Genomic DNA, 25477 nt, shown 5'->3' on the forward strand with positions numbered 1-25477 from the left:
TTGCCCTAGCAGTGAACTTGTGGAGTGAAGGTCAGGGTTGTGTCTGGAAAATTCTCCCAATGCTTGCTACATTTTGATCTGCTTTCAGTATTATACTGGTGCACTTTCTATGTTGTGAGATACTTTTTAGATTTCTCTGCAGGCATCCCTCCTTGCATCATTTCCATCGTTCTGGACCAACTTCTTCACTTGTCAAATTTGCCTCCACTACTTCCTTTGGTTGTATGAAAGTCAGGGAGGTCAGGCTCCCCATTACAAGCTATTTCTTCTGTTATTCCATTTCTGTTTAATTCAAGCTTTATTCCTAGTATGAACATTTTCTTTCCTTTGCCTCACTTTTATCTTTGTTGACTAATTCCCTGGAGACAAGGAGACACACACGGATGAACTGACTAACAGATAAGAAGTATCCAAGAATCAATACACTTTGAAAGCAGTAACACAGTTGCTAATCATGATGGGCGCCTGTTTGATGTGGGCTGCAAAGCCAGTGGTGAGGTTTGCAATCCATATGCTATATTAAATATTATATATTAAATAACATTTAATATAGCAAGGTGAGTGAAGATTGAGTTGTGCTCTTGAGGGACTGAATCTGTTAGTTAAATCATGATAACTAAATCATAATACACTGATCAAGACTGAAAAACAAAGATAGCTGCAAAAACTGCTGTCATATTGTGCAGATAGCATATGAACTCCACCATGATTATTGTTTGGTTGAGCATGGTCATGTGTAGACAGGTTCTGATAAAGCTTCTGGAGGTGACTTGTAAGATGCAACAAGCATTTACTTTGTTTTAGGACAGGCTGCATGTTCTGTGGTAAGGAATGACTTCCAAGTCCCAGTGCTTAGTACGTTCTATTACAAATTGTCTCATAGGAGTCTAAGCTGCTCCAGATCTTGGTAGGTACTAAGTAGGAATGGGGAGAATCATGAACTACGTACTGTCTACAAAAATGTATCACCTAAAAGTAATATGTTTGTTCTAATAAAGTCACACAATCTTTTTCAAAGATGGTAGAAAATTGAAGTTTACCATATCCAAAGAATTAACCTGAGGGACATTTATTTGAACAGGACTAAGGTTACAGACAGTTATTTCAGATTGTCTCTTTGCTAACGAGAGAATCAGATTGAGCTCAAGATGTGTATATTCAAAGTTGAGGAGCCCACGTACTATGAATTCTGACAGAAGTCAGGATGAAAGTTGCAAGCCCTAGAGATCATGACTCATTCCAACAGGAGCTCTGAGGCGAACTGGCATTTTAGATGGCTCTAGCCCTCCATGACTGCTTTCTTAGCCCTGTGTATGTTCCTAATTCTGGGACACCTAATAGAGATGACTTCTAAATTGGACCTTGAAGGCAGTGTAGGCCATGGTTGTCAGAACAGGATGATAAATTGGGAGGTAGAGGAGAAATGAGTACAGCCAATGTAGCGAGTACTCAGGTGCCAGGCAAAGAGCGAGACTCTGACCTTCCAGGAGGGCAGAGGAGCCATGGGACTGGGTCTCCTAATGATCTCCTCCGTTATTACCATTCTGTTCTTGATGCTGATCTATTTTTAACCATGATTATATTAAATTCAATAAATCCTCCACCGTGTATTCAGATGGCTGTCCTTAATGTGCTCAGTCTCATGGATTTCTGTGTTATTACTGCCTAACACTTAAATCTACCTACATACAAAGACTACTTAGAATTTCTGTATACCCGTGTCCACACTTGAAGGTCTCATTTTAACTTGATAGTGATCCAAATGTCCTGTCCAAATGTTCTCTAACACCTGAAGTTAGAATAAAAAAAAAAAATTAAAGTCAAGTAGGAGGTATTTGAGCCTGTGTCTCAGCACATTTGGGATACACTTGGTAAACAGAGTTAGTGTGAAATGGCAATATTGGTTTGATACGGTCATAGCAGGGACAGGAACAGCACATCGAGTCAGTTATAGCCAAATGTCCACATTACATAGAAATATTCCAGGCAAGAGCTTTCAAATCATTGGTCTATATTTGTAGACATACTGTTGACCTAATAACTGAGTGTGTATGGTTTCCCTAGACACTGGTGTTGTGTAGACTCAACCTTTAACATTGGACACATTAGCTTTTGGGCAGTGCAGTGTCTTACCAGTTTCCTAAGAGCATCGCTAAAGGGGTCTTGGCTGCCACACAATCGCCATATTGTGTCCTTGGCACAAGCAGGCTACAATTTCTCCTTCATGACTTACTCATGGTCTCCCTCTAACATTGTTCACATTGTAAGTGATGGTATGTGGCTGTTAGCCCCTGTGGGACAGGGTGTGTACTCCAATAGATGGCTAAAGTTTTTCTACTTACCCAGCATTATAACTTTTCTACATGACTATTCCTGATTTGGGGGAGAATATATTAAGAGGTTTAAGAATCTTCCAATTATCTCAACTGTTTATAATGCAAACATTTTTTTATTAGATATAGTCTTTAATTACATTTCAGATGTTGTCCTCTTTCATGGTTCTTGCCCCCCCCCAAGAAAATGCCCTAACACATCCCTCCTCCCTTTTCTCACCAACCCACCCACTCCCGCTTCCCTGTCCTGGCATTCCCCTATACTGGGGCATCTAGCCTTCTCAGGACCAAGGGCCTCTCCTCCTTTTGATGTCCAACAAGGTCATCTTCTGCTACATATGCAGCTGGAGCCATGGGTCCCTCCATGTGTACTCTTTGGTTTGTGGTTTTAGTCCCTGGTAGCTCTGGGGGTACTGGTTGGTTCATGTTGTTCCTCCTATGGCGCTGCAAACGTCTTCAGCTCCTTGGGTCCTTTCTCTGGCTCCTCCATTGGGTGCTCAGTTCAATGGTTGGCTGAGAGTGTCCCCCTCTGTATTTGTCATGCACTCAAACATTTGTTTTTAATCTTAGGGTAATACCCTTTCTTCAGCGAGACCAACCAATGTATTAGAAATGATGAAAGAATGGAAAAATAACCCAGAAAGTGATGATGATACCAAGACTGAGGAGACTGAGCAGCGCACTGAAGAAAAGCTGAACAGTAACCAAATAAGGGGAAAGGCCCGGAATGTCAACTACAGTCCATCTGCAAAGACAGCGAAGCAGGTAGGAGGATGGCTGCTGCAGGCACCAGGTCTGGCACGTTCACTCACAGGACACTGGGACACTGGGACACTGGGTTGTAGCTCCGTCACCTCACTGTTAGTTGGTAACAAAAGCCTGCATTAGTCAACAGGGGAGGTCCTTGTACCTTCTAAGCCAGGAGATTTAGCATTGGGGCTTCATTCTTAGGACTGGTGGCTCATGGGAATGGCGCTGTCAGAACCTTTTCTGTGAGAGAACACATGCAGTCTGAGCATCCCTAACCTGAAGATCTAGAAATTTCAGATGAAGGACCTCAAACTGTAGTAAGTGCTATAGTCTGGGAGCCTCTGTTGTAGCTGCTTGGTTCTGATGTTGTTGGACAGACGCTGGTGCTGCCAGCAAAAGAGTGAGCACAGCTGCATCCAGCTCAGCCTTTCCTGCGGAAGCAGATGGTATGCTAGATTTGACCCATGGCTCCAAATTCATAATTTTTGTACTCTACCCAGCTACAGAATTTAGAATTGGTTTAAATATGTAAAAGGTAATTATTATGTCAGCCAGTTATTTGTGTATTGTTTCATAAAAACCCAAACTATATAGGTTTGCCATGTTACCTGAATAGATCCGAACAGTTTCATGTTTGTAGTATAGTCTTGTTAACATTTTGATTCTAGGTTATAGTCTATTAACTGGATATCCCAAAGGTTTGCCTAGGCAACCCCTTCCCTGCTTTTCCTATATGCTAGTATAAGGGTTTTTTTTTTCCAGTTAGGGTTTCTTTCCTGTCTTGTGTGCTAGCTCTCATTTAAACTCTGCATCCTATGCTCAATAGTTCAGGTTTCTTCATTAGTTGTTGCTTTCCAGTTCCCTGTAGACAGCAGATAGGCAGAGCACAGGGGGAGCCCTGAGCCATGCCTGAGAATGTGCAGGACTTCTGGCCCCACTCTTAGTTAAGATTCCTGCCAGAACCTTTCAAAAGGCATCTGGAGAGGAACCTGTTGTCTGGGAACTTCTGCATCTACTTAATAGTAAAAGCCTGGATTACAATGGAGTACTATTCAGCCATTAGAAACAATGAATTCATGAAATTCTTAGGCAAATGGATGGAGCTGGAGAACATCATACTAAGTGAGGTAACCCAGTCTCAAAAGATCAATCATGGTATGCACTCACTAATAAGTGGATATTAGCCTGGAAAACTGTAATATGCAAAACATAATCCACACTTCAAATGAGGTACAAGAAGAACGGAGGAGTGGCCCCTAGTTCTGGAAAGATCCAGTGTAGCAGTATAGGGCAAAACCAGAACAGGGAAGTGGGAAGGGATGGGTGGGAGAACAGAGGGAGGGAAGGGGGCTCATGTGACTTTCGGGGAGTGGGGAACCAGAAAAGGGGAAATCATTTGAAATGTAAATAAGAAATATATTGAATAAAATTAAAAAAAAATACAAATACATTCCTAAAAAAAAAAGAAGCTTAACATTGTGATTTAGATTGTGTGAAAGAACCACACTTTTACCATAATGTAAGCATAAGCTTATGGAATTCCTTTGTCTCCTTTGCTAACTACTACATTGTTTAGCACAATGTGTGTTTTATATTCTCTTTAAAAATAATATCCTAAGCCCATGTTTACTTTTTTTGTTGAACACACTTTGAAGATTTCCTGTTGGCTGACATGGCAGCATGCACATATCCATAGTTACATATATACACGTACATAACACAGTGTGTGTGCATATTTGTGTAATGCATATGCACACACATCTATATGTATACATATATAAATGTATGCACAGCACATGTTTTGTAGTACTGGGCTATATCTGTATTTATCAATCAGTGTGACATAAAATTCCCTCATGAATCAAATGCACTTGCTCTCCTTTTCCACTGCTCTGCCATTTTCCTTCTCTATCCCAGACATCCTGCAAATCACTGGTTAAAGTGTTCTGTTCTGGTCTTGGATACTTCATGTAATGGAGGAAAGGATTCTGATGCGAGTTTTGTCATGCAATGCTAGGGATTTCAATAGCCACACACCTGAGAAGATAGCATTTCAGTTCAGTCAAAAGAGCTTACAGCACCAGTGAGCAGGCGGGGCCTCAGGAGCAGCTCCTCCCAGGACCAGGATGGACATAGAACGCTCCTGCTTGACACGCTTTTGCAGCTGTCCCTGCCATGCAGGCAGCATTTGCCTTCAGTGTCTTCTAAGGAATTCCTCATGCTTTGGCTTGTCTGTGATGTCTGGGGAGGAACCTAACATTGGGGAACTTTTCTAAAGTTTGTTCCACCTTTAAAAAGACATATCTCTCGTACATATTGTTTCACTGGTTTTTATACGTAAATGTACTATTTTCCTAATTGTGTCAAACTTTATGTTAAAAATTACTTCTAGTCTTTCAAAATTTTATTAATAATAAAAAGCAGAGTGTGAACATCCTGAACAAAGTGGAGGAATTCCCAAAGCACGGGGTCAAGACTGTCACTTCCGTGTTCACAGAACTGAAAGACACAAAAGCCAAAACCAAACACAAAACCCATGGGGATCCTGCCTTCTCAGAGAAGGGAAACAAGGAATGGGGGCTGGGGTGTGTGTGAGGGTGGAACTGGGGGGAGAAGAGGGATGGGGCTGTGATGGGAATGTAAAGTAAATAAATCAATGAACAAAAAGATGAGGAACAGTGAGATTAAAGACAGAACATTTCAAACTTCACATTAGGGGTAGGTTATAAAGAAAGATTACAGGAACTGTGGGCCACCATCAAGAGACCTAATCTATGTGTAATAGGAATTAAAGAAAGTAAAGAGGGATAAATAGAGCCAGAAAGCATATTTAATAGATATAGGATGAGGACAGGTTTGATGGGTGCGCATCCTTCACTCAGCACTCACAGAGCAGTGACAGATGGATCTCTGTGAGTATAAGGCCAGCATGCCCTTCTTTATCACATTTCAGCCCAGCTAGGTCTACATAGTGAGACTCTATAGCAAAGGTAACTGGATAAAGTACTAAGAAAAAATTCCTAATCTAAGGAAAAAGCCAACATCCAATCAAAGGAAGTTCACATATCTGAACCCAAATAGAACCCAAAGAGGAGCTTCCCATGTCACACAAGATACTACCAAAAATCATAATAAAGAAAAAAGTCCCTCATAGGATCAGCATAGAGAATTCATGTCAAACAATCATAGAACCTTGCAGGCCAGAAACAGAGTGATATCATCAAATGCGGAAGGAGAAAACTGACATCCAAGAATGCCATGCCTGGAAAAACTATAAGAAAGAAAGAATCTCCTAGACAAGTGAAAGTCGAGGGAGTTTGATTTTTTAACTTCAGTTAAGTCATGTCTTACAAAAATGCCAAAGGGAAGTCTTCAAATGAAAATGACACTTATGTGCAATACAAAACTTTTGAAGATACAAAATTCACAGGACAAAGTAAAATTCTACATACCCCACGCCTGAAAACCCCAGCCAGTAAAACAGCCAACCAACCTTTTATACCATTGTATATGGTACATATACATCTATATGATTATAAGATGAAGCACTTATATTCCAGAAGGGGCTGTTAGAAGACAACCCATTACAATAACCTTTCAATAGTATCAAAGAGATGAAAATTGAGGCATCAGTAATTGAAAATTGGGGGGGGGGTGCCGCAATAGAGTTAAAATGTAGTTTATTTTTTTCTGTGATTGATGTTAAAGTTGTTTAAATTAACCTATTGTAACTATATAAGATGTTTTGTAAGCTGGGCAGTGGTGGCGCACGCCTGTAATCCCAGCACTCTGGGAGGCAGAGGCAGGTGGATTTCTGAGTTCGAGGCCAGCCTGGTCTACAGAGTGAGTTCCAGGACAGCCAAGGCTATTCAGAGAAACCCTGTCTCAAAAAAAAAAAAAAAAAAAAGATGTTTTGTATATTACTTTCGCATTGCTTTGAATAGACTCCTTACTGGAGTAAAAGGAGTTTTATTTTGGTTCCTGGATCAGAGGATGTGGTCCCTCATGGCAGGGAAGGCATAGCAGCTGAGGAGACTGCTGTTGGCAGTGGGACCTAGTCAGACCGTGGCAACACTTAGAAAGTAGACAGAGTTAGAACAACACCAGAGGAGGATAAAACCCTCAAGACCTCTCCTTTAATAGCCTACTTTCAGCAGTGGGGCCCACCTCTTAAAGGCTCAGTACATGCCTAGAACAGCACCACTACCCAGAGACCAAGTAAGCCTGCAGGGAACAGACCAAGCCATCACACATGTGCGTGGTAAGTCCCACTGTAACCATAGAATAACAAACTAAATACATATAATATAAAATTAAGAAAGCACTAAAGTATAGTGATACAGAAAAATCACTCAATTGCAAAGTAGCTGAGGAGCAGCCTGGAACAGGAACCTTCCAGTTTCTATCTGTGCCCAGAGCTGACCCTGTGCCACAGCTCTCCAAACCCAAATAACGCCTGGAGAGAGCTAGTCTCCCAGGAGTGTTGACACATAAGCTTACAAGAGGGACAAGCCATAGTCAGAGACAGCAAGAGCAGCTAATGTCAGAGATAATCAAATGGCAAGAGGCAAGAGTAAGAACATAAACAACAGAAACCAAGGCTACTTGGCATCATCAGAACCCAGTTTTCCCACTACAGCAAGCCCAACACACCAGAAAAGCAAGACTGATTTAAAAAAATCACATCTCATGATAATGATAGAGGACTTTAAGAAGGACATAAATAACTCCCTTAAAGAAATACAGAATACAGGTAAACAGGTAGAAGCCCTTAAAGAGGAAACAAAATTCTCTTAAAGAAATATAGGAAAACACAACCAAATAGGTGAAGGAATTGAACAAAACCATCCAGGATCTAAAAGTGGAAATAGAAACAATGAAGACATCACAAAGGGAGACAGTCTTGGAGCTAGGAAACCTAGGAAAGAGATCGGGAGTCATAGAGGCAAGCAGCACCAACAAAATACAGAAGATGGAAGAGAGAATCTCAGGTGCAGAAGATACCATAGGAAACAGTGATACAACAGTCAAAGAAAATGCAAAATTCAAAAAGCTCCTAATCCAAAACATCCAGGAAATCCAGGACACAATAAGACCACGATTATCTAAGGATAATAGCTATTGAAGAGAGTGAAGATTACCCACTTAAAGGGCCAATAAAGGGTCCTCCGGAAGTGCCATGCCCAGTTTTCTGAGGAACCACCAGACTGATTTCCTTAGTGGTTGCACCATCTTACAATCCCACCAGCAGTGGAGGAGTGTTCCTCTTTCTCCACATCCTCGCCAGCACCTGCTGTCTCCTGAGTTTTTGACCTTAGCCATTCTGACTGGTGTGAGATAAAATCTCAGGGTTGTTTTGATTTGCATTTCCCTAATGATTAATGATGTTGAACTTTTCTTAAGGTGTTTCTCAGCCCTCCGAAGATCTTCATGTGAAAAAATCTTTGTTTAGTTCGGTACACCACTTTTTAATGGGGTTATTTGGTTCTCTAGGTTCTACCTTCTTGAGTTCTCTGTATATATTAGATATTAGCCCTCTGTCAGATTTAGGGTTGGTGAAGATCATTTCCCAATCTGTTGGTTGATGTTTTGTCCTTTTGACAGTGTCCTTTGCCTTACAGAAACTTTGTAGTTTTATGAGGTCCCATTTGTCAATTCTTGATCTTAGAGCATAAGCTATTAGGTGTTCTATTCAGGAACTTTTCCCCTGTGCCCATGTCCTCCAGGGTCTTCCCCAGTTTCTTTTCTATTAGTTTCAGTGTGTCAGGTTTTATGTGGAGGTCCTTGATCCATTTGGAGTTGAGCTTAGTAAAAGAGATAAGAATGGATCGATTCACATTCTTCTGCATGCTGACCTCCAATTGAACCAGCACCATTTGTTGAAAAGACTATCTTTTTTCCACTGGATGCTTTCAGCTCCTTTGTCAAAGATCAAGTGACCATAAGTGTGTGGGTTCATTTCTGGGTCTTCAATCCTATTCCATTGATAGACTTGCCTGACATTGTACCAATACCATGCAGTTTTTTATCACTATTGCTCTGTAGTAAAGTTTGAGGTCTGGGATACTGAATCCTCCTGAAGTTCTTTTACAGTTGAGAATGGTTTTAGCTATCCTGGGTTTTTTGTTATTCCAGATGAATTTGAGCATTGCTCTTTCTAGCTCTATGAAGAACAGGGTTGGGATTTTGATGGGGATTGCACTGATTCTGTAGATTGCCTTTGGCAATATGGCCATTTTAACTATATTAATCCTGCCAATCCATGAGCATGGAAGATTTTTCCATTTTCTGAGATCTTCTTAGATTTCCTTCTTCAGAGAGCTAAAGTTCTTGTCATATAGGTCTTTCATTTGTTTGGTTAGAGTCACCCCAAGATACTTTATGCTGTTTTTGGCTATTGTGAAGGGTTTCATTTCCCTAATTTCTTTCTCAGTCTGCTTATCCTTTGAGTATATAAAGGCTACTGATTTGCTTGAGTTGATTTTGTATCCAGCCACTTTGCTGAAGTTGTTTATCAGTTGTAGGAGTTCTCTAGTAGTTTTTTTTGGGTCACTTAAGTACACTATCATATCATCTGCAAATAGTGATAGTTTGACTTCTTCCTTTCCAATTTGTATCCCTTTGACCTCCTTATGTTGTCTAATTGTTCTATCTAGGACTTCAAGAACTATATTGAAAAGATATGGAGAGAGGGGGCAGCCTTGTCTAGTCCCTGATTTTAGTGGGATTGCTTCAAGTTTCTCTCCATTTAGTTTGATGTTGGCTACCGGTTTGCTGTATATTGCTTTTACTATGTTTAGATATGGGCCTTGAATTCCCGTCCTTTCCAAGACTTTTAGCATGAAAGGATGCTGAATTTTGTCAAATGCCTTTTAGTAGCCAGAAGCTGGAAACAACCCAGGTGTCCCTCAACAGAGGAACGGATACAAAAATGTGTTATATTTACACAATGGAGTACTATTCAGCCATTAGAAACAATGAATTCATGAAATTCGTAGACAAATGGATGGAGCTGGAGAACATCATACTAAGTGAGGCAACCCAGTCTCAAAAGATCAGTCATGGTGTGCACTCACTGATAAGTGGATAATAACCTAGAAACTTGGAATACCCAAGAAATAATCTACATATTAAATGATGTCCAAAAAGAACAGAGGAGTGGCCCCTGGTTCTGGAAAGACTCAATGCAACAGTATAGGGGAATACCAGAACAGGGAAGTGGGAAGGAGCTGATGGAGGAACAGGGGGAGGGAAGAGGGCTTATGGGACTTATGGGGAGTGGGGACCCAGAAAATGGGAAATCATTTGAAATGTAAATAAAGAATACATCGAATAAAAAAAAAAGAAAAATTCACAGGCAAGTTACATAAAAAGTAATCCTTGAACTCTGCAGAAATTTAGAGACTACAGATCATCAAATGTAAAAAAGGGGGGGGCAATAAAAATATTCAACAAAAGAAAACTTCCCCAATGTAAAGAAAGAGAGGCCAATGAGCATACAAGAAGCCTACAGAACTCCAAATAGATTAGACCAGAAAAGGAATTCCTCCTGTCACATAATAGTCAAAACAAAGAAAGAATATAAAAAGCAGTAAGGGGAAAAGGTCAAGTAACATATAAGACAGACCTATCAGAATTACAGCAGACTTCTTATCAGAGACTATGAAAGATAGAAAATCCTGGGCAGATGTCATAAAGACCATAAGAGAACACAAATGTCAACCCAGGCTACTATAGCCAGCAAAACTCACAATTACCATAAATGGAGAAAACAAGATATTCCATAACAAAACCAAATTTACATAATATCTTTCCACAAATCCAGCCCTACAAAGAATAATAGATGAAAAACCCCAACACAAAGATGGAAACTACACCCTAGAAAAAGAAAGTAATCTTTTTTCAACAAACCCAAAAGAAGATAGCCACACAAACATTAAAATAACATCAAAAATAACAGGAAGCAACAATCACTATTCCTTAATATCTCTTAACATCAATGGACTAGATGTAGACTAGCAAACTGGATATGGAACTAGAACCCAGAATTTTGCTGCATACAGGAAATGCACCTCAGTGACAATGACAGCTACTACTTCAGAGTAAAAGGCTGGATAAAAATTTTCTAAGCAAATGGTCCCAAGAAACAAGCAGCAGTAGTCATTCGAATATCAAATAAAATGGACTTTCAACCAAAAGTTATCAGAAAAGAAAAGGAAGGACACTTCATACTCCTCAAAGGAAAAATCTACCAAGAAGAATGATCAATTCTGAACATGTATGCTCCAAATACAAGGATATCTACATTCATAAAAGAAACTTTACTAAAGTTCAATGCACACATTGCACCTCACAGGATAATAGTGGAAGACTTCAACACCCCACTCTCATCAATGGACAGATCATGGGAGCAGAAACTAAACAGAGATATAGTGAAACTAGCAGAAGTTATGAACCAAATGGATTTAACAGATATCTATAGAATATTTCATCCTAAAACAAAAGAATATATCTTCTTCTCAGCACCTCATGGTGCATTCTCCAAAACTGACCAGATAATTGGTAACAAAACAGGCCTCAACAGATACAAGACGATTGAAATAATCCCATGTATCCTATCAGATCACCACAGACTAAGGTGATCTTCAACTACAACAAAAACAACAGAAAGCCCACATACACATGGAAGCTGAACAACACCCTATTCAATGATAAATTGGTCAAGGAAGAAATAAAGATAGAAATCAAAGACTTTTTAGAATTTAATGAAAATGAAGGCACAATATAACAAAACTTATGGGACACAGTGAAAGCAGTGCTAAGAGGAGAACTCATAGTTCTCAGTGCCTCCAAAAAGAAACTGAGAAGAACATACACTAGCAGCTTGACAGCACACCTGAAAGCTCTAAAACAAAAAGAAGCAAATACACCCAAGAGGAATAAATAGCAGGAAATAATCAAGAACTCATGGCTGAAATCAACCAAGTAGAAACAAAAAGAATTATACAAAGAATCAACCAAAGCAGTAACTGGTTCTTTGAAAAAAAAAACCGAGAGAGATAAACCCTTAGACAAACTAACCAGAGGGCACAGAGACAGAACCCAAATCAGCAAAATCAGAAATGAAAAGGGTGGCATAACAACAGATACTGAGGAAATCTGAAAAATCATCAGATCCTACTACAAAAGCCTATACTCAACAAAAGTGGAAAATCTAGAGGAACCAAAGTTAAATCAGGATCAGATAAATGATCTAAACAATCCCATAACCCATAAAGAAATAGAAGCAATTATTAATTATTTCCCAACCAAAAAAAGCCCAGGACCAGATGGGTTCAATGCAGAGTTTTATCAGACCTTCAAAGAAGACCTAATACCAATACTCTTCAAACTATTCCACACAATAGAAACAGAATAAAAGCAATATACAGCAAACCGGTAGCCAGCATCAAACTAAATGGAGAGAAACTTGAAGCAATCCCACTGAAATCAGGGACCAGACAAGGCTGCCCCCTTTCTCCTTATCTTTTCAATATTGTACTTGAGGTACTAGCTCGGGCAATTCGACAACATAAGGAGGTCAAAGGGATAAAAATTGGAAAGGAAGAAGTCAAACTATCATTATTTGCAGACGACATGATAGTCTACCTAAGTGACCCAAAAAACTCCACTAGAGAGCTCCTACAGCTGATAAACAACTTCAGCAAAGTGGCAGGTTATAAAATCAACTCAAGCAAATCAGTGGCCTTCCTATACTCAAAGGATAAGCAGGCTGAGAAAGAAATTAGGGAAATGACCCCCTTCACAATAGCCACAAACAGTATAAAGTATCTTGGGGTGACTCTTACCAAACATGTGAAAGATCTGTATGACAAGAACTTCAAGACTCTGAAGAAGGAAATGGAAGAAGACCTCAAAAAATGGGAAAACCTCCCATGCTCATGGATCGGTAGAATCAATATAGTTAAAATGGCCATTTTGCCAAAAGCAATATACAGATTCAATGCAATACCCATCAAAATCCCAACTCAATTCTTCACAGAGTTAGAAAGAGCAATTATCAAATTCATCTGGAACAAAAAAAAAAAAATCCAGGATAGTTAAAACTATTCTCAGCAACAAAAGAAAATCTGGGGGAATCAGTATCCCTGACCTCAAGCAATACTACAGAGCAATAGTGTTAAAAACTGCATGGTATTGGTACAGTGACAGGCAGGAGGATCAATGGAACAGGATTGAAGATCCAGAAATGAACCCACACACCTATGGCCACTTGATCCTCGACAAAGAGGCTGAAAACATCCAATGGAAAAAAGATAGCCTTTTCAACAAATGGTGCTGGTTCAACTGGAGGTCAGCATGCAGAAGAATGCGAATTGATCCATCCTTGTCTCCTTGTACTAAGCTCAAATCCAAATGGATCAAGGACCTCCACATAAAGCCAGACACTCTGAAGCTAATAGAAAAGAAACTGGGGAAGACCCTTAAGGACATGGGTACAGGGAGAAAGTTTCTGAACAGAACACCAATAGCGTATGCTCTAAGAGCAAGAATTGACAAATGGGACCTCATAAGGTTACAGAGTTTCTGTAAGGCAAAGGACACCATCAAGAGGACAGATCGGCAACCAACAAATTGGGAAAAGATCTTCACCAATCCTACATCAGATAGAGGGCTAATATCCAATATATATAAAGAACTCAAGAAGTTAGACTCCAGAAAACCGAACAACCCTATTAAAAAATGGGGTACAGAGTTAAACAAAGAATTCTCACCTGAAGAACTTCGGATGGCGGAGAAGCATCTTAAAAAATGCTCAACTTCATTAGTCATTAGGGAAATGCAAATCAAAACAACCCTAAGATTTCATCTTACACCAGTCAGAATGGCTAAGATTAAAAATTCAGGAGACAGCAGGTGTTGGAGAGGGTGTGGAGAAAGAGGAACACTCCTCCACTGCTGGTGGGGTTGCAAATTGGTACAACCACTCTGGAAAGCAGTCTGGCGGTTCCTCAGAAAACTGGGCACCTCACTTCCAGAAGATCCTGCTATACCACTCCTGGGCATATACCCAGAGGATTCCCCACCATATAATAAGGATATATGCTCTACTATGTTCATAGCAGCCCTATTTATAATTGCCAGATGCTGGAAAGAACCCAGGTATCCCTCAACAGAAGAGTGGATGCAAAAAATGTGGTATATCTACACAATGGAGTACTATTCAGCCATTAGAAACAATGAATTCATGAAATTCTTAGGCAAATGGATGGAGCTAGAGAACATCATACTAAGTGAGGTAACCCAGACTCAAAAGGTGAATCATGGTATGCACTCACTAATAAGTGGTTATTAACCTAGAAAACTGGAATACCCAAAACATAATCCACACATCAAATGAGATACAAGAAGAAAGGAGGAGTGGCCCCTGGTTCTGGAAAGACTCAGTGAAACAGTATTCGGCAAAACCAGAACGGGGAACTGGGAAGGGGTGGGAGGGAGGACAGGGGAAGAGAGGGGGGCTTGCGGGACTTTCGGGGAGTGAGGGGGCTAGAAAAGGGGAAATCATTTGAAATGTAAATAAATTATATCGAATAAAAAAATTAAAAAAAAATAGAAACAGAAGGAATACTACCCAATTCGTTTTATGAAGTCACAATTACTCTGATACCTAATCCACACAAAGACCCAACAAAGAAAGAGAACTTCAGACCAATTTCCCTTATAAATATCGATGCAAAAATAATAAAATTCTTGCCAAAAGCATCCAAGAATACATCAAAATGATCATCCACCATGATCAAGTAGGCTTCATTCCAGGGATACAGGGATGGTTCAATATACGGAAATCCATCAATGCAATCCACTACATAAACAAACTCAAAGAAAAAAACCACATGATCATTTCATTAGATGCTGAGAAATCATTTGACAAAATCCAACATCTCTTCATGATAAAAGTCTTGGAAAGATCAGGAATTCAAGGCACAAGAGGTTAGTCTCTAGAGAACCAAATAACCCTATTAAAAATGGGGAGCAGAGCTAAAGAGAAAATTCTCAACTGAGGAAACTTGAATGGCGGGAGGAGGATGAGATAGGGGAGACCTGGAAAGGGGATAACATTTGAAATGTAAATAAAGAAAATATCCAATAAAAAAAGAGGACATCATGAGTTTTGCAGGCAAATATCATCCTGAGTGAGGTAAACCACACCCAAAAGGACATGCATGATATGTATTCACTAATAAGTGAATATTAGCCATAAATGTACAGAATACCTAGGATATAATCCACATAACTCAAGAATGATAACAAGTTGAAGGGCCCAAGTGGGGATGTTCAATCCTACTTGGGAGGGAGAAGAAAGCAAACATGGGAGGCAAAGGTGGGGAGGAACCTGGGTGAGAGAGGGGAAGGAAAAAAGGGGGACCATGATCAGGTATTGGGGGAGAGGGGGGAGCAGGAGAGAAGCCCTGAGGGCCAACAGAATGAAAGTACCAGAGGCCTAGGAGGTGAGAGACTCTCAGGACACAAAGGGTGGGAACTTAGATGAAATGCCCTACAGAGGGGGAGAGGGACCTTGTAGAGTCTGTCTCCAGTAGAAAGACAGGACATCAACTGGAGGGATGGGGTTGCCATTCCACAGTCAAAAATTCTGACCCAGAATTGTTTTTGTCTAAAAGAACTGCAGGGACAAAAATGGAGAAGAGACTGAGGGAAAGGAGGTCCAGTGACAGGCCCAACTTGGGATCCTTCTCAAGGGGAGGCTCCAAGGCCTGACACTATTGCTGATATGTGTGCTTACAGATAGTAGCCTAGCATTGGTGTCCTCTGAGAGGCCCAATAAGCAGCTGATTGAGACAGATGCAGATACTTACACACAACCAATCGTCTGAGGACACCTGTGGTTAAAGTAGGGAAAAGCTGGAAGAAGTTGAGGAGGAGGGATACCCCATAGGAAGAGCAGCAGTCTCAACTAATCCAGACCCCTAAGATCTCTCAGACACTGAGCCACCAACCAGGCAGCATACAGGAGCTGGTCCTGGCCTTTACCTTCACGCCCCATCCCCAATGCCCCTGCCCCTGACACATATACACAGAGGACTACCTGGCCTGGCCTCAGTGGGAGGAGAAGTGCCTCTAACCCTCTAGAGACTTGAGGCCCCAGGGAGTGGAGAGGCCTGGGGAGCAGGGGGATGACATCCTCTTGGAGACAGGGAGGAGGAGGAATGGGATAAGTGGGATAAGGAACTGTGGGAGTGGGAACTGAAAGGAGGGCAATGGCTGAACTGTAGAATAATAATAATAACAATAATAATAATAATAATAATAATAAAATCATAAGCCCCACCCACCAACTGGAAAAAGAAAAGGAGAGAAACTCATAAAATACAGTTAGCACCAGCCTCTTCACTCTGCAGAAATTAAGGCAAAAGTCTAGAAATGACACAGTGGTTAAGTGCACTTGCTATTCTTATAGAGGATCCAGGTTTGGTTTCTAGCACCCATGGAGTGGCTCACAAATACCTGTAACTTTAGTTCCTGGAGATCCAACATATTCTTCTGGCTCTGGAGGCACTAGGTATGAATATAGCACACAAATAGACATGCAGGCAAATGACAAGATGCATAACATGAAGCTTAAAAACAAATGAACAAAAATGAAATAGGCTAGTTTTTTAACAGACATTCTCTGAGGACTTGTGATTTGCACACTGGCTCAGGGGAAGTGCTTCCTGCAGAGTTGGGAAGTCATTTAAGGTCTTGTCTGAACTTACTGCTTTGGGAGTCAAAGGTTTCTCTATTTCCCCCCATCTCCAGCTTACAGTCATTAACTGATCCAGTGAGTGATGGCCTAGAGGTCCAGTACGGCTAAGGGAGAAATTCTTGGACTCAGAATCATTGAGAGCATTTTATAGTGGGAAGCTAGACAGAGACACAAAAGGGACTAAAGATCCCTTGCCATCTAGGGCCATTTATTTGGGAACTTGATTAAGGAAGCTGGGGCAGGCTCAGAATGAACCATTACAAGTTATTATATGTGATAACTAAGTTTCAGAACACCAGTCAGAAGATGAGGGTGCCATATGGGACCCACCACTGTCCTTCATTCAATGTGGATGGTTGAAAACTAATAGACCCTTTTCATCCCTGAGCAGCCTTAGCAATGTGCAGAGAAAATAAAATGAGAGGGAACTATTTAGGTTTATTTAGCACAGACAGAATTTTCATGTCCCCCATGTACTTGGCCTCATTGGGCGGCATGAACCTAGGAACCTATGGTTGTTGTTGTTGTTTCTTTTTCCAGGGATGTATTTTTTGTAAACATTAAGACTTTTGTGCCTTACCTGATTACTTTGAATATTTATATCTAGTATTTTTCTCTTATTTCTCCCTTTCACTATTTAATAGTCTTCTATCCTTAAATTCTTTCCCTTCCTCTCTTTAAAAACACCTTTAATTGGATTGCTTCCTCTTTTCTTCTTTTCCCTTTATTGTTTCATTTTCTTTTTCTACCTTTTCATTTTTACATCTTTAAGTGGATTTTCTCTTCTCCTCATCCACCTTTTATTCTTCTTCCTTTATTCTTCTTTGCCTTCCTTTATTCTTTATTATCTTTGCCCCCTCGTATTTGTTATTATTGGTGTTGTGATGGATAATTGTTTTTAAATGATTACATTTTTAAATTGTTAATATATTATAACTGTCACCAAAGTTTGTACACTTTTTCCTAAAGGCACTGATGATTAAGCTTAGTACCTTGAACATTTTAAGGGGAGTTTGTTGCTGAGCTTCCCCTAGCCCAGGTGTGACAAACCCCAATTCAGCTATGACTTAATTCCACCTGAACTGTGACATATACTCCAATACAAAGATTATAATAGATTAAAACTCTCAGAGAATGACTTAACCCCAGGTATGCAAATCTCAAGGTAGAAATATAGGGAATATGAAAAGCAGGGTGACCTGGTTCTCCACTGCCCTACAATGTTGGTTATCCACAGTGACTGAATCTTTTGATGCTTACAAGGCTACACTACTGCACAAAGAATTTATAACACAATACTGCACAAAGAATTTATAACACGAATTTAAAACTCAACAAAATCAGGGAGAATATGATGGGAGTGGGGAGATGGCTAGGAGGATAGTTCAATTGATAATGTGTTTAAAAGTGTTAACCGCACAAGCACAAGACTTCCAGTTCAATCCTCAAAACCCAAATTAGAAAGAAACTAATATTTCTTTAGGAAGGAAGGAAGAGTAAAGGAGAAAGAGAGAGAGAGAGAGAGAGAGAGAGAGAGAGAGAGAGAGAACCAGCCAGCCAGGCATGGTGCCTTTTGTTATAATCCCAGCATTAGGAATGATAGACAGATGGTTCCCTGGGACTCACTGTTCAGACAGAAAGCCTAGAATAACACCCAAGGTTGTTCTTTGAACTCATATGTATGTTTACACAGAGAAAATATGAATAGACAGCTAAATAAAATAAGACAATTTATTATATGAAAGAAAAATTCAATAAAGAAGGGTTCTGGAAAAAGTCAAGTAGAAATCTTGGAAATGGAAAGGTCAATAAATCAAATAAAAGGCTGAGTTAAAAGCCTCAACAATGACTGGATCAATGGGAAGACTATCAAGACTTGAAGGAAGATTTATGGAGTGGAACGTTCAGACTGTATTACAAGAAAAATAAATTATAAACAACATGAAAGAACTTTGAGATAGGATTAAAAGGCAAACTTAGGAATCTTGGCATAGACTCAAGTGCAGAGATACAGAGTAATGACATAGAAAAATTACATATAATTTCCCAATTTGAGGACAACATATGAATATTCTGACACAAAAAGCATTAAGACTAAACAGACATGACCAGTAAAAGAACCTCCTCATGCCATATTATATCTAGAATTCCAGGAGTACAAAGAAAGAGGTGAGAACTGCAAGGTTGTTTATAAAGGTAAACACATTAGAATAACAGCAAATATTTGAGAAGAAACTGTAAAGGTCAGTAAGGTATAGCATAATTTATTTCAAGCTCTACAAAAAATTAACTCAACCTATTTTATTATATCTGGCAAAATTATCCTTCAGAATGCAAAGAAAAATAAATACCTTCTAGGCATAAACTGGAAACTAAAAGTTATTCATGACCACTGAGTCTGAATTGCAGAAGGTATTTATGGGATCTTACACATAGAAGATAAAGATAAATGCATCATGAGAACATGGATTCATTAGAGTAATAGGTAAGCAAATGAGAAGAATTAGGAAAGAATCAGACATCCAGAGAACAACAAAATTCCAAAAACTAGTAAATACTTTCCAATAATAACCCTAAATGTAATTGTACTTAATCATCCAATTAAATGACAAGGAATAACTGACTAGAATAAAAAAACAAACAACTGTTTGCTGTCTGCAAGAAACCCATCTTGTGGGACATTCCATGTATTGACTGAAAGTTAAAGATGAGAAAATAATATTTCAAGCAAATTAAAAATCAAAGCAAACAGAAACAGTTATACAAATATATTAAAAGAACTATGTCAGGCCAAAATCAGTCAGAAGAGTCAAATAAAGTCATTACATATTGACAAAGGGAACAATCTACTAAAGAGAACATGATGATTGTAAATATATATGCACCAAATATCTATGTACCAATTTTCGTAAAACAAACACAATTGGACCTAAAGAGAGAGATGGACTCTTATATAACAAAGGTAGAAAACCCCTTACTCATTCTCATCAGTATATTGTTTTGGGGGACATAAAAACCTGATATCAGAGCTAACCTATGTTCTAGGTCTAATGGTCTTGTTAGGCATCAACAACATACATAGTCCAATGGCTGTAGACTACACATTCTTTTTAGAATCTCATGGAACAGTCACCAAGCAGATTATATTGTAGAAAATAAATAAGTTTGAACAAATGCAAACAAATTGAAAGTAATTTATTGTTATCAGTAACTTGTTTGATCACAATTGAATGAAACTAGAAATTAATGGTTATAGCAATTGCAGGAATTACACATATGAAGACTAAACAATATACATTGGAATGACAATTGGGCTATTGAAGAAATAAAAGGAAAAAAATGAAAAAAATTCTAGAATTAAGTAAAAACAGGAACATAGCACACCAGCATCTTTTAAGTACAAATCAAGACAGTTCTAAAGGGAAGTGTATAGATATGAGTAGCTATATTTTTAAAAATCTGAGAGATAACAAATAACCTAATGATGTATCCAAATGTCTTGGAAAAATGAAAGCAAGCCAAAGCCAAAATTAATAGAAGAAAATAATTGATAAAGATTAGCTCAGAAGTTAATAAATGGGAAACTAATATGCCAGCACAAAAAACAGTAAACAAAGAGAAACTCAGGACAAATCCTTAGCCAAACTCATAAAAAAAGAATGCCCAAGTTAATAAAATTAGGATGGAAGAGGAATTAAAACAACAGATAGTGGGGGCTGGAAAGATGGCCAGTGGTTAAGAGCGCTGTTATTTTGGAGGACCAGAGTTCAAAGGTCATTGTTTAAGCACACTTTCTGTTCTCTGGGGGCAAGGGCAGATTTAATTCTCTGATGGCTCACAATAGTCTATAACTCTATTTCTAGGATAACAGATGCCATATTCTAGCTTCTGTAGATACAAGGCATCTACATGGTGCACAGATATACATGCAACCAAGCAAACCTTCCATACACATAAAAATATTTAATGAAAAGATATCACTGAAACCCAGAGGTCTGCTAAGAATTATTTTAAAACTCATATTCCAATCACTTGAAAAACCTAGATTAATTGAACAAATTTCTAGGAAAATATGATCCTCCAAGATCAAACCAAAAAGACCTATAACCCTATAGATCAGGAACTAACGATGGGGCTGAAGTAATAAAGTCCTCCATCATTGAGAAACCCTGGACTAGTCCTTTAGAAAACAATTAACATCAATGTTCTTCATGCTAATTTTATAAAACAGGAAGGCAAAGAATGCTAGAAGACTCATTATATGAAGCAAATATTACTCTCATATCAAAACTGTATAAGAATGTAAGAAAAACAATGGCAATGATGAAAACTATATGCCAGTATCCTTGATGAATATAGATTAAAAATATTCAATAAAATTCTCATTAGCCAAATTTAACAGTACATTAAAAGGATCATAGCCATGGTGGAGTTGCTCTCATTCTAGAGGTATAAGGGTTGTTCACCATGTTCAAATCAACAAATGAAATATGGGACATAAATAGAATGGAGGATCACATAATAATCCCAATAGATTTTTAAAGAAGTCTTTAATAAAATTCAGCATTCTTTCATGATGAAAGCTTAGAAAAAGCTAGGACTAGAAAGATTATACGTCAATGAAACAAAGGCTGTATATGACAGATGTATATAGTCAACACTGTACTGCATAGAGAAAAAGAGAAACCATTCACAAGAAGTAAGAATAAGACTCTAGTGCTGACTTTCACCACTCTTGTTCAATATAAAGTTTGCAATCTTAGCCAGAGCAATTAGGCACAAGAAAACAATAAAAGGGATATAAATAGGAAAGGGAAGATTCAAATTATCTTTATTTGAAGTTTATACACTCCTGTACCAAAAGATCCTAAAGGTCTTAGTTTTGATAATTTCAGCAACATAACAAGATATAAAATTCATATAAAAGCATATAAAATCAGTAGCTTTCCTGTTCACCATAACAAACATTTAAAAAGGAAGCAGGACTAGCCTCCTGTCCACAATAGCCTGAATCTGTAACACCTGGCAACAAACCTAGCCAAGGAGGTGAAAGACTTCCACAATGAAAAGTATGCAGCATTGAGAAAGAAACCAACGACACTAACAATATGTCTCATCTTTGTGTATTGGAAAAATTAATAATGTTAAATGACTTCAGGGTTGAAGTCAGTCTCTGATCTCAGTGCAGTCCCCAGCAACATCCTAGTAACATTCTCCACAGAACTAAATGCAGTCCTGAAATTCTCATGGAAGCCCAAAAAAAAGAATAGCTAAAGGAGTCCTAAGAAGAAATGGCAACGATAGAATTATAATTCCTGGTTTCTAGTTGTACTACAAAACCACGCAGCATGAAGCAGCATGTCTCAACGGAGAAATAGACGTGTAGACAAATTTAGTAGGTAAAGTTCCACACAAAACCCCACACAGGTACAGACACCTGGTTTCTAACAAAGGCTCCAAAATTATACTGGCGAAAAGACAGCCTCTGAAAACAGGGCTGGGAAGACTGGATGTCCATATGTAGAATGAACCTAGATCCGTGTCTCATCCTGTGCAAATCAATTCATTCTAAGGCTTGAAACATGTAGTTGAAACACTTAGGGGAACACGTAAAGTCGCAGGCATAAGTGGGGCTGGGAATGTAACTCAGCAGAGTGCATTCCTGCACTGCCCGAAGCCCAGTTTTCCTGCCGCATCACCACATAACATGATACATCAACATGGTAGCTCTCATCCGTGATTCTCAGTATTAGTTGAAGGCCATCCTGGGCTACCTGGGGCTTTGGAGCTGGCCTGAGATACATTAAACACTTGAAAGTCAGGCATAGGCAAGGAATCAAGGGCAGCACACAGTAGGCACATCCATACTTCTGTGTGTACTACAGCGCGAGGCACAAATGGTAAGTACAGAGTCAGCGCGGGTGGCTACCTTTGAGTGAGTGGATAGAGAAAGTCTGGGGTAAGATATATACAATACCAGGGGCCACTCCTTCCTTCTTCTTGGACATCATTTGATATGTGGGTTGTGTCTTGGGTATTCCAAGCTTCTAGGCTAATATCCACTTATTAGTGAGTGCATACCATGAGTGTTCTTTTGAGACTGAGTTACCTCATTTAGGATGATGTTTTCCAGCTCCGTCCATTTGTCTAAGAATTTCATGAATTCATTGTTTCTAATGGCTGAATTGCACTCCATTGTATATATATACCACATTTTCTGTATCCATTCCTCCACTGAGGGACATCTGGGTTCTTTCCAGCTTCTGGCTATTATAAATAAGGCTGCTATGAACATAGTGGAGCATGTATCCTTATTGCATGCTGGGGAATCCTCTGGGTATATGCCCAGGAGTGGTATAGCAGGGTTCTCTGGAAGTGTCGTGCCCAGATTTCTGAGGAACTGCCAGACTGATTTCCAGAGTGGTTGTACCAGCTTGCAAGCCCACCAGCAGTGGAGAAGTGTTCCTCATTCTCCACATCCTTGCCAACAACTGCTGTCTCCTGAATTTTTAATCTTAGCCATTCTGACTGGTGTGAGGTGAAATCTCAGGGTTGTTTTGATTTGCATTTCCCTAATGACTAATGATGTTGAACATTTCTTAAGGTGCTTCTCAGCCATCTGAAGTTCTTTAGGTAAAAATTCTTTGTTTAGCTCTGTACCCCATTTTTAATAGGGTTATATGGTTTTCTGGGGTCTAACTTCTTGAGTTCTTTGTATATATTGGATATTAGACCTCTGTCAGATGTAGGGTTGGTGAAGATCTTTTCCCAATTTGTTGGTTGCTGATTTGTCCTTTTGATGGTGTCCTTTGTCTTACAGAAACTTTGTAATTTTATGAGGTCCCATTTGTCAATTCTTGATCTTAGAGCAAAAGCTATTGGTGTTCTGTTCAGAAACTTTCCCCCTGTACTGATGTCCTCAAGGGTCCTTCCCCAGTTTCTTTTCTATTAATTTCAGTGTGTCTGGTTTTATGTGGAGGTCCTTGATCCACTTGGAGTTGAGCTTAGTTCAAGGAGATAAGAATGGATCAATTCACATTCTTCTGCATGCTGACCTCCAATTGAACCAGCACCATTTGCTCAGTGCAGCAGTGTAGGGGAATACCAGAACAGGTAGATGGGGGGATGGGGGTGGATGGGGGAACAGGGGAAGGGAAGAGGGCTTAAGGGGAAATCATTTGAAATGTAAATAAAGAATATATCGAATAAAAAAATAAAATATATAGTCCATCGAGTGGACAATGTTTAATATATTTATATATATATATATATATATATATATATATATATATATATATATATATATATATACACACACACACACAATAGCCAGGTGGGCGAGGTGTATGCCTTTAATCCTAGCACTTTGGAGACAGAAGCAGGCAGGTCTCTGTGAGTTTCAGGCTAGCCTGGTCTACAGAGCAAGTTCAAGGACAGCCAGAGCTACACAAAGAAATCCCATCTAGAAAACAAAAAAGAAGAAGAAGAAGAAGAAGAAGAAGAAGAAGAAGAAGAAGAAGAAGAAGAAGAAGAAGAAGAAGAAGAAGAAGAAGAAGAAGAAGAAGAAGGGAAGGAGAAGAAGGGAAGGAGAAGAAGGGAAGGAGAAGAGAATGAGAAGGAGGAAAGATATATACAATAGAGTAGTATTCAGGCATAAAGAATGAAATCTTATGATTCTCAGAAATGTGGACTGAACTGAAAATAATCAGATAAGACAAGCAAAATTCATAAAGACACATTAAATTTTTATTTCTGTATATAAAATTTACAGGAATGATGATGTAAAAGAAAAGATTCCCCCTGGCAACAGGCAAAGAGACACCTTGTTGTTGTTGTTGTTGGTCTTATACCAGTCAGGGGCAGAGAAGATGACAGTCCTTTTGTACATCCTGGCCTGATGGCTAGCTTGGTGGTCATGTAAAAATCAAATCAAATCCAGGCAGCACAGCACAGCACAGGAGGAGGAAGACAGACAGACCTGTATTTCACCATGCCATACAGTGCTGGTTAGGAAAGACACCCCCAGACCTGCCCTCTGCCCCATGGCACAGGGGCCACAGACACACAGAACCCTGCCTACTACCATGCAGGCAGGGACCTGCCGACTGACATGCCACCACAGACCTGCCCTTCTGAGCCAGCCGACGTCGGAAGCCACCACAATGTGCAAATATGTGGTAGACAAATATGAGAAAGAAAAGTGGAGCAGATTGAGCACCATAAAGAGAGAGGGAACTGGAGAGTCATGGGTGGAGAGGAGTAGCCTGTTGGGAGTGACCAGCCTTGCCACTTGGGGCCATGGTGAGGTCCCAGCCCAAGTTGCCACTGAGGGCCAAGTCCGGGTCCATGTCGATGTCAGAGGATCATCCAACCGCAAGAGAACATGGGACATCTCTGGTCAGGACAGCCACTGGGGATGACATGGATGCCCAGAGGCTGTGCAGAACTGATCCTGCCCCTCGCTGACTCGGGTGCTCTGGAGAGCGGGCCCCACTTCTTACTCCCAGCAGCAATTGTGGAGCTGGCCCTGGTGGCAGGGGTCCGAGTGAGCCAGCCCCGAGGGTGTGAGTGTGGGAGACCTGACTCTGACAGTTGGGAAATCTGCCAACAGGGTCAAGACCGCAGG

General features: G+C 39.7%; 1 protein-coding gene across 2 annotated transcripts in view; it reads left to right on the forward strand.

Annotated features, from left to right (window-relative positions):
- The window catches only part of Stk33 (serine/threonine kinase 33), a 92842-nt gene that overhangs the window by 48419 nt on the left and 18946 nt on the right, over positions 1-25477 (forward strand). For both annotated transcript variants that reach the window (XM_052155171.1, XM_052155179.1), the window contains exon 12: positions 2904-3098. In XM_052155171.1, the coding sequence (XP_052011131.1) occupies positions 2904-3098 (195 nt within the window). The remainder of the gene's footprint in view (positions 1-2903; positions 3099-25477) is intronic.

The sequence above is a fragment of the Apodemus sylvaticus genome, chromosome 1 (genome assembly GCF_947179515.1).
Source record: "Apodemus sylvaticus chromosome 1, mApoSyl1.1, whole genome shotgun sequence".
In the NCBI taxonomy this organism is placed as follows: domain Eukaryota; kingdom Metazoa; phylum Chordata; class Mammalia; order Rodentia; family Muridae; genus Apodemus; species Apodemus sylvaticus.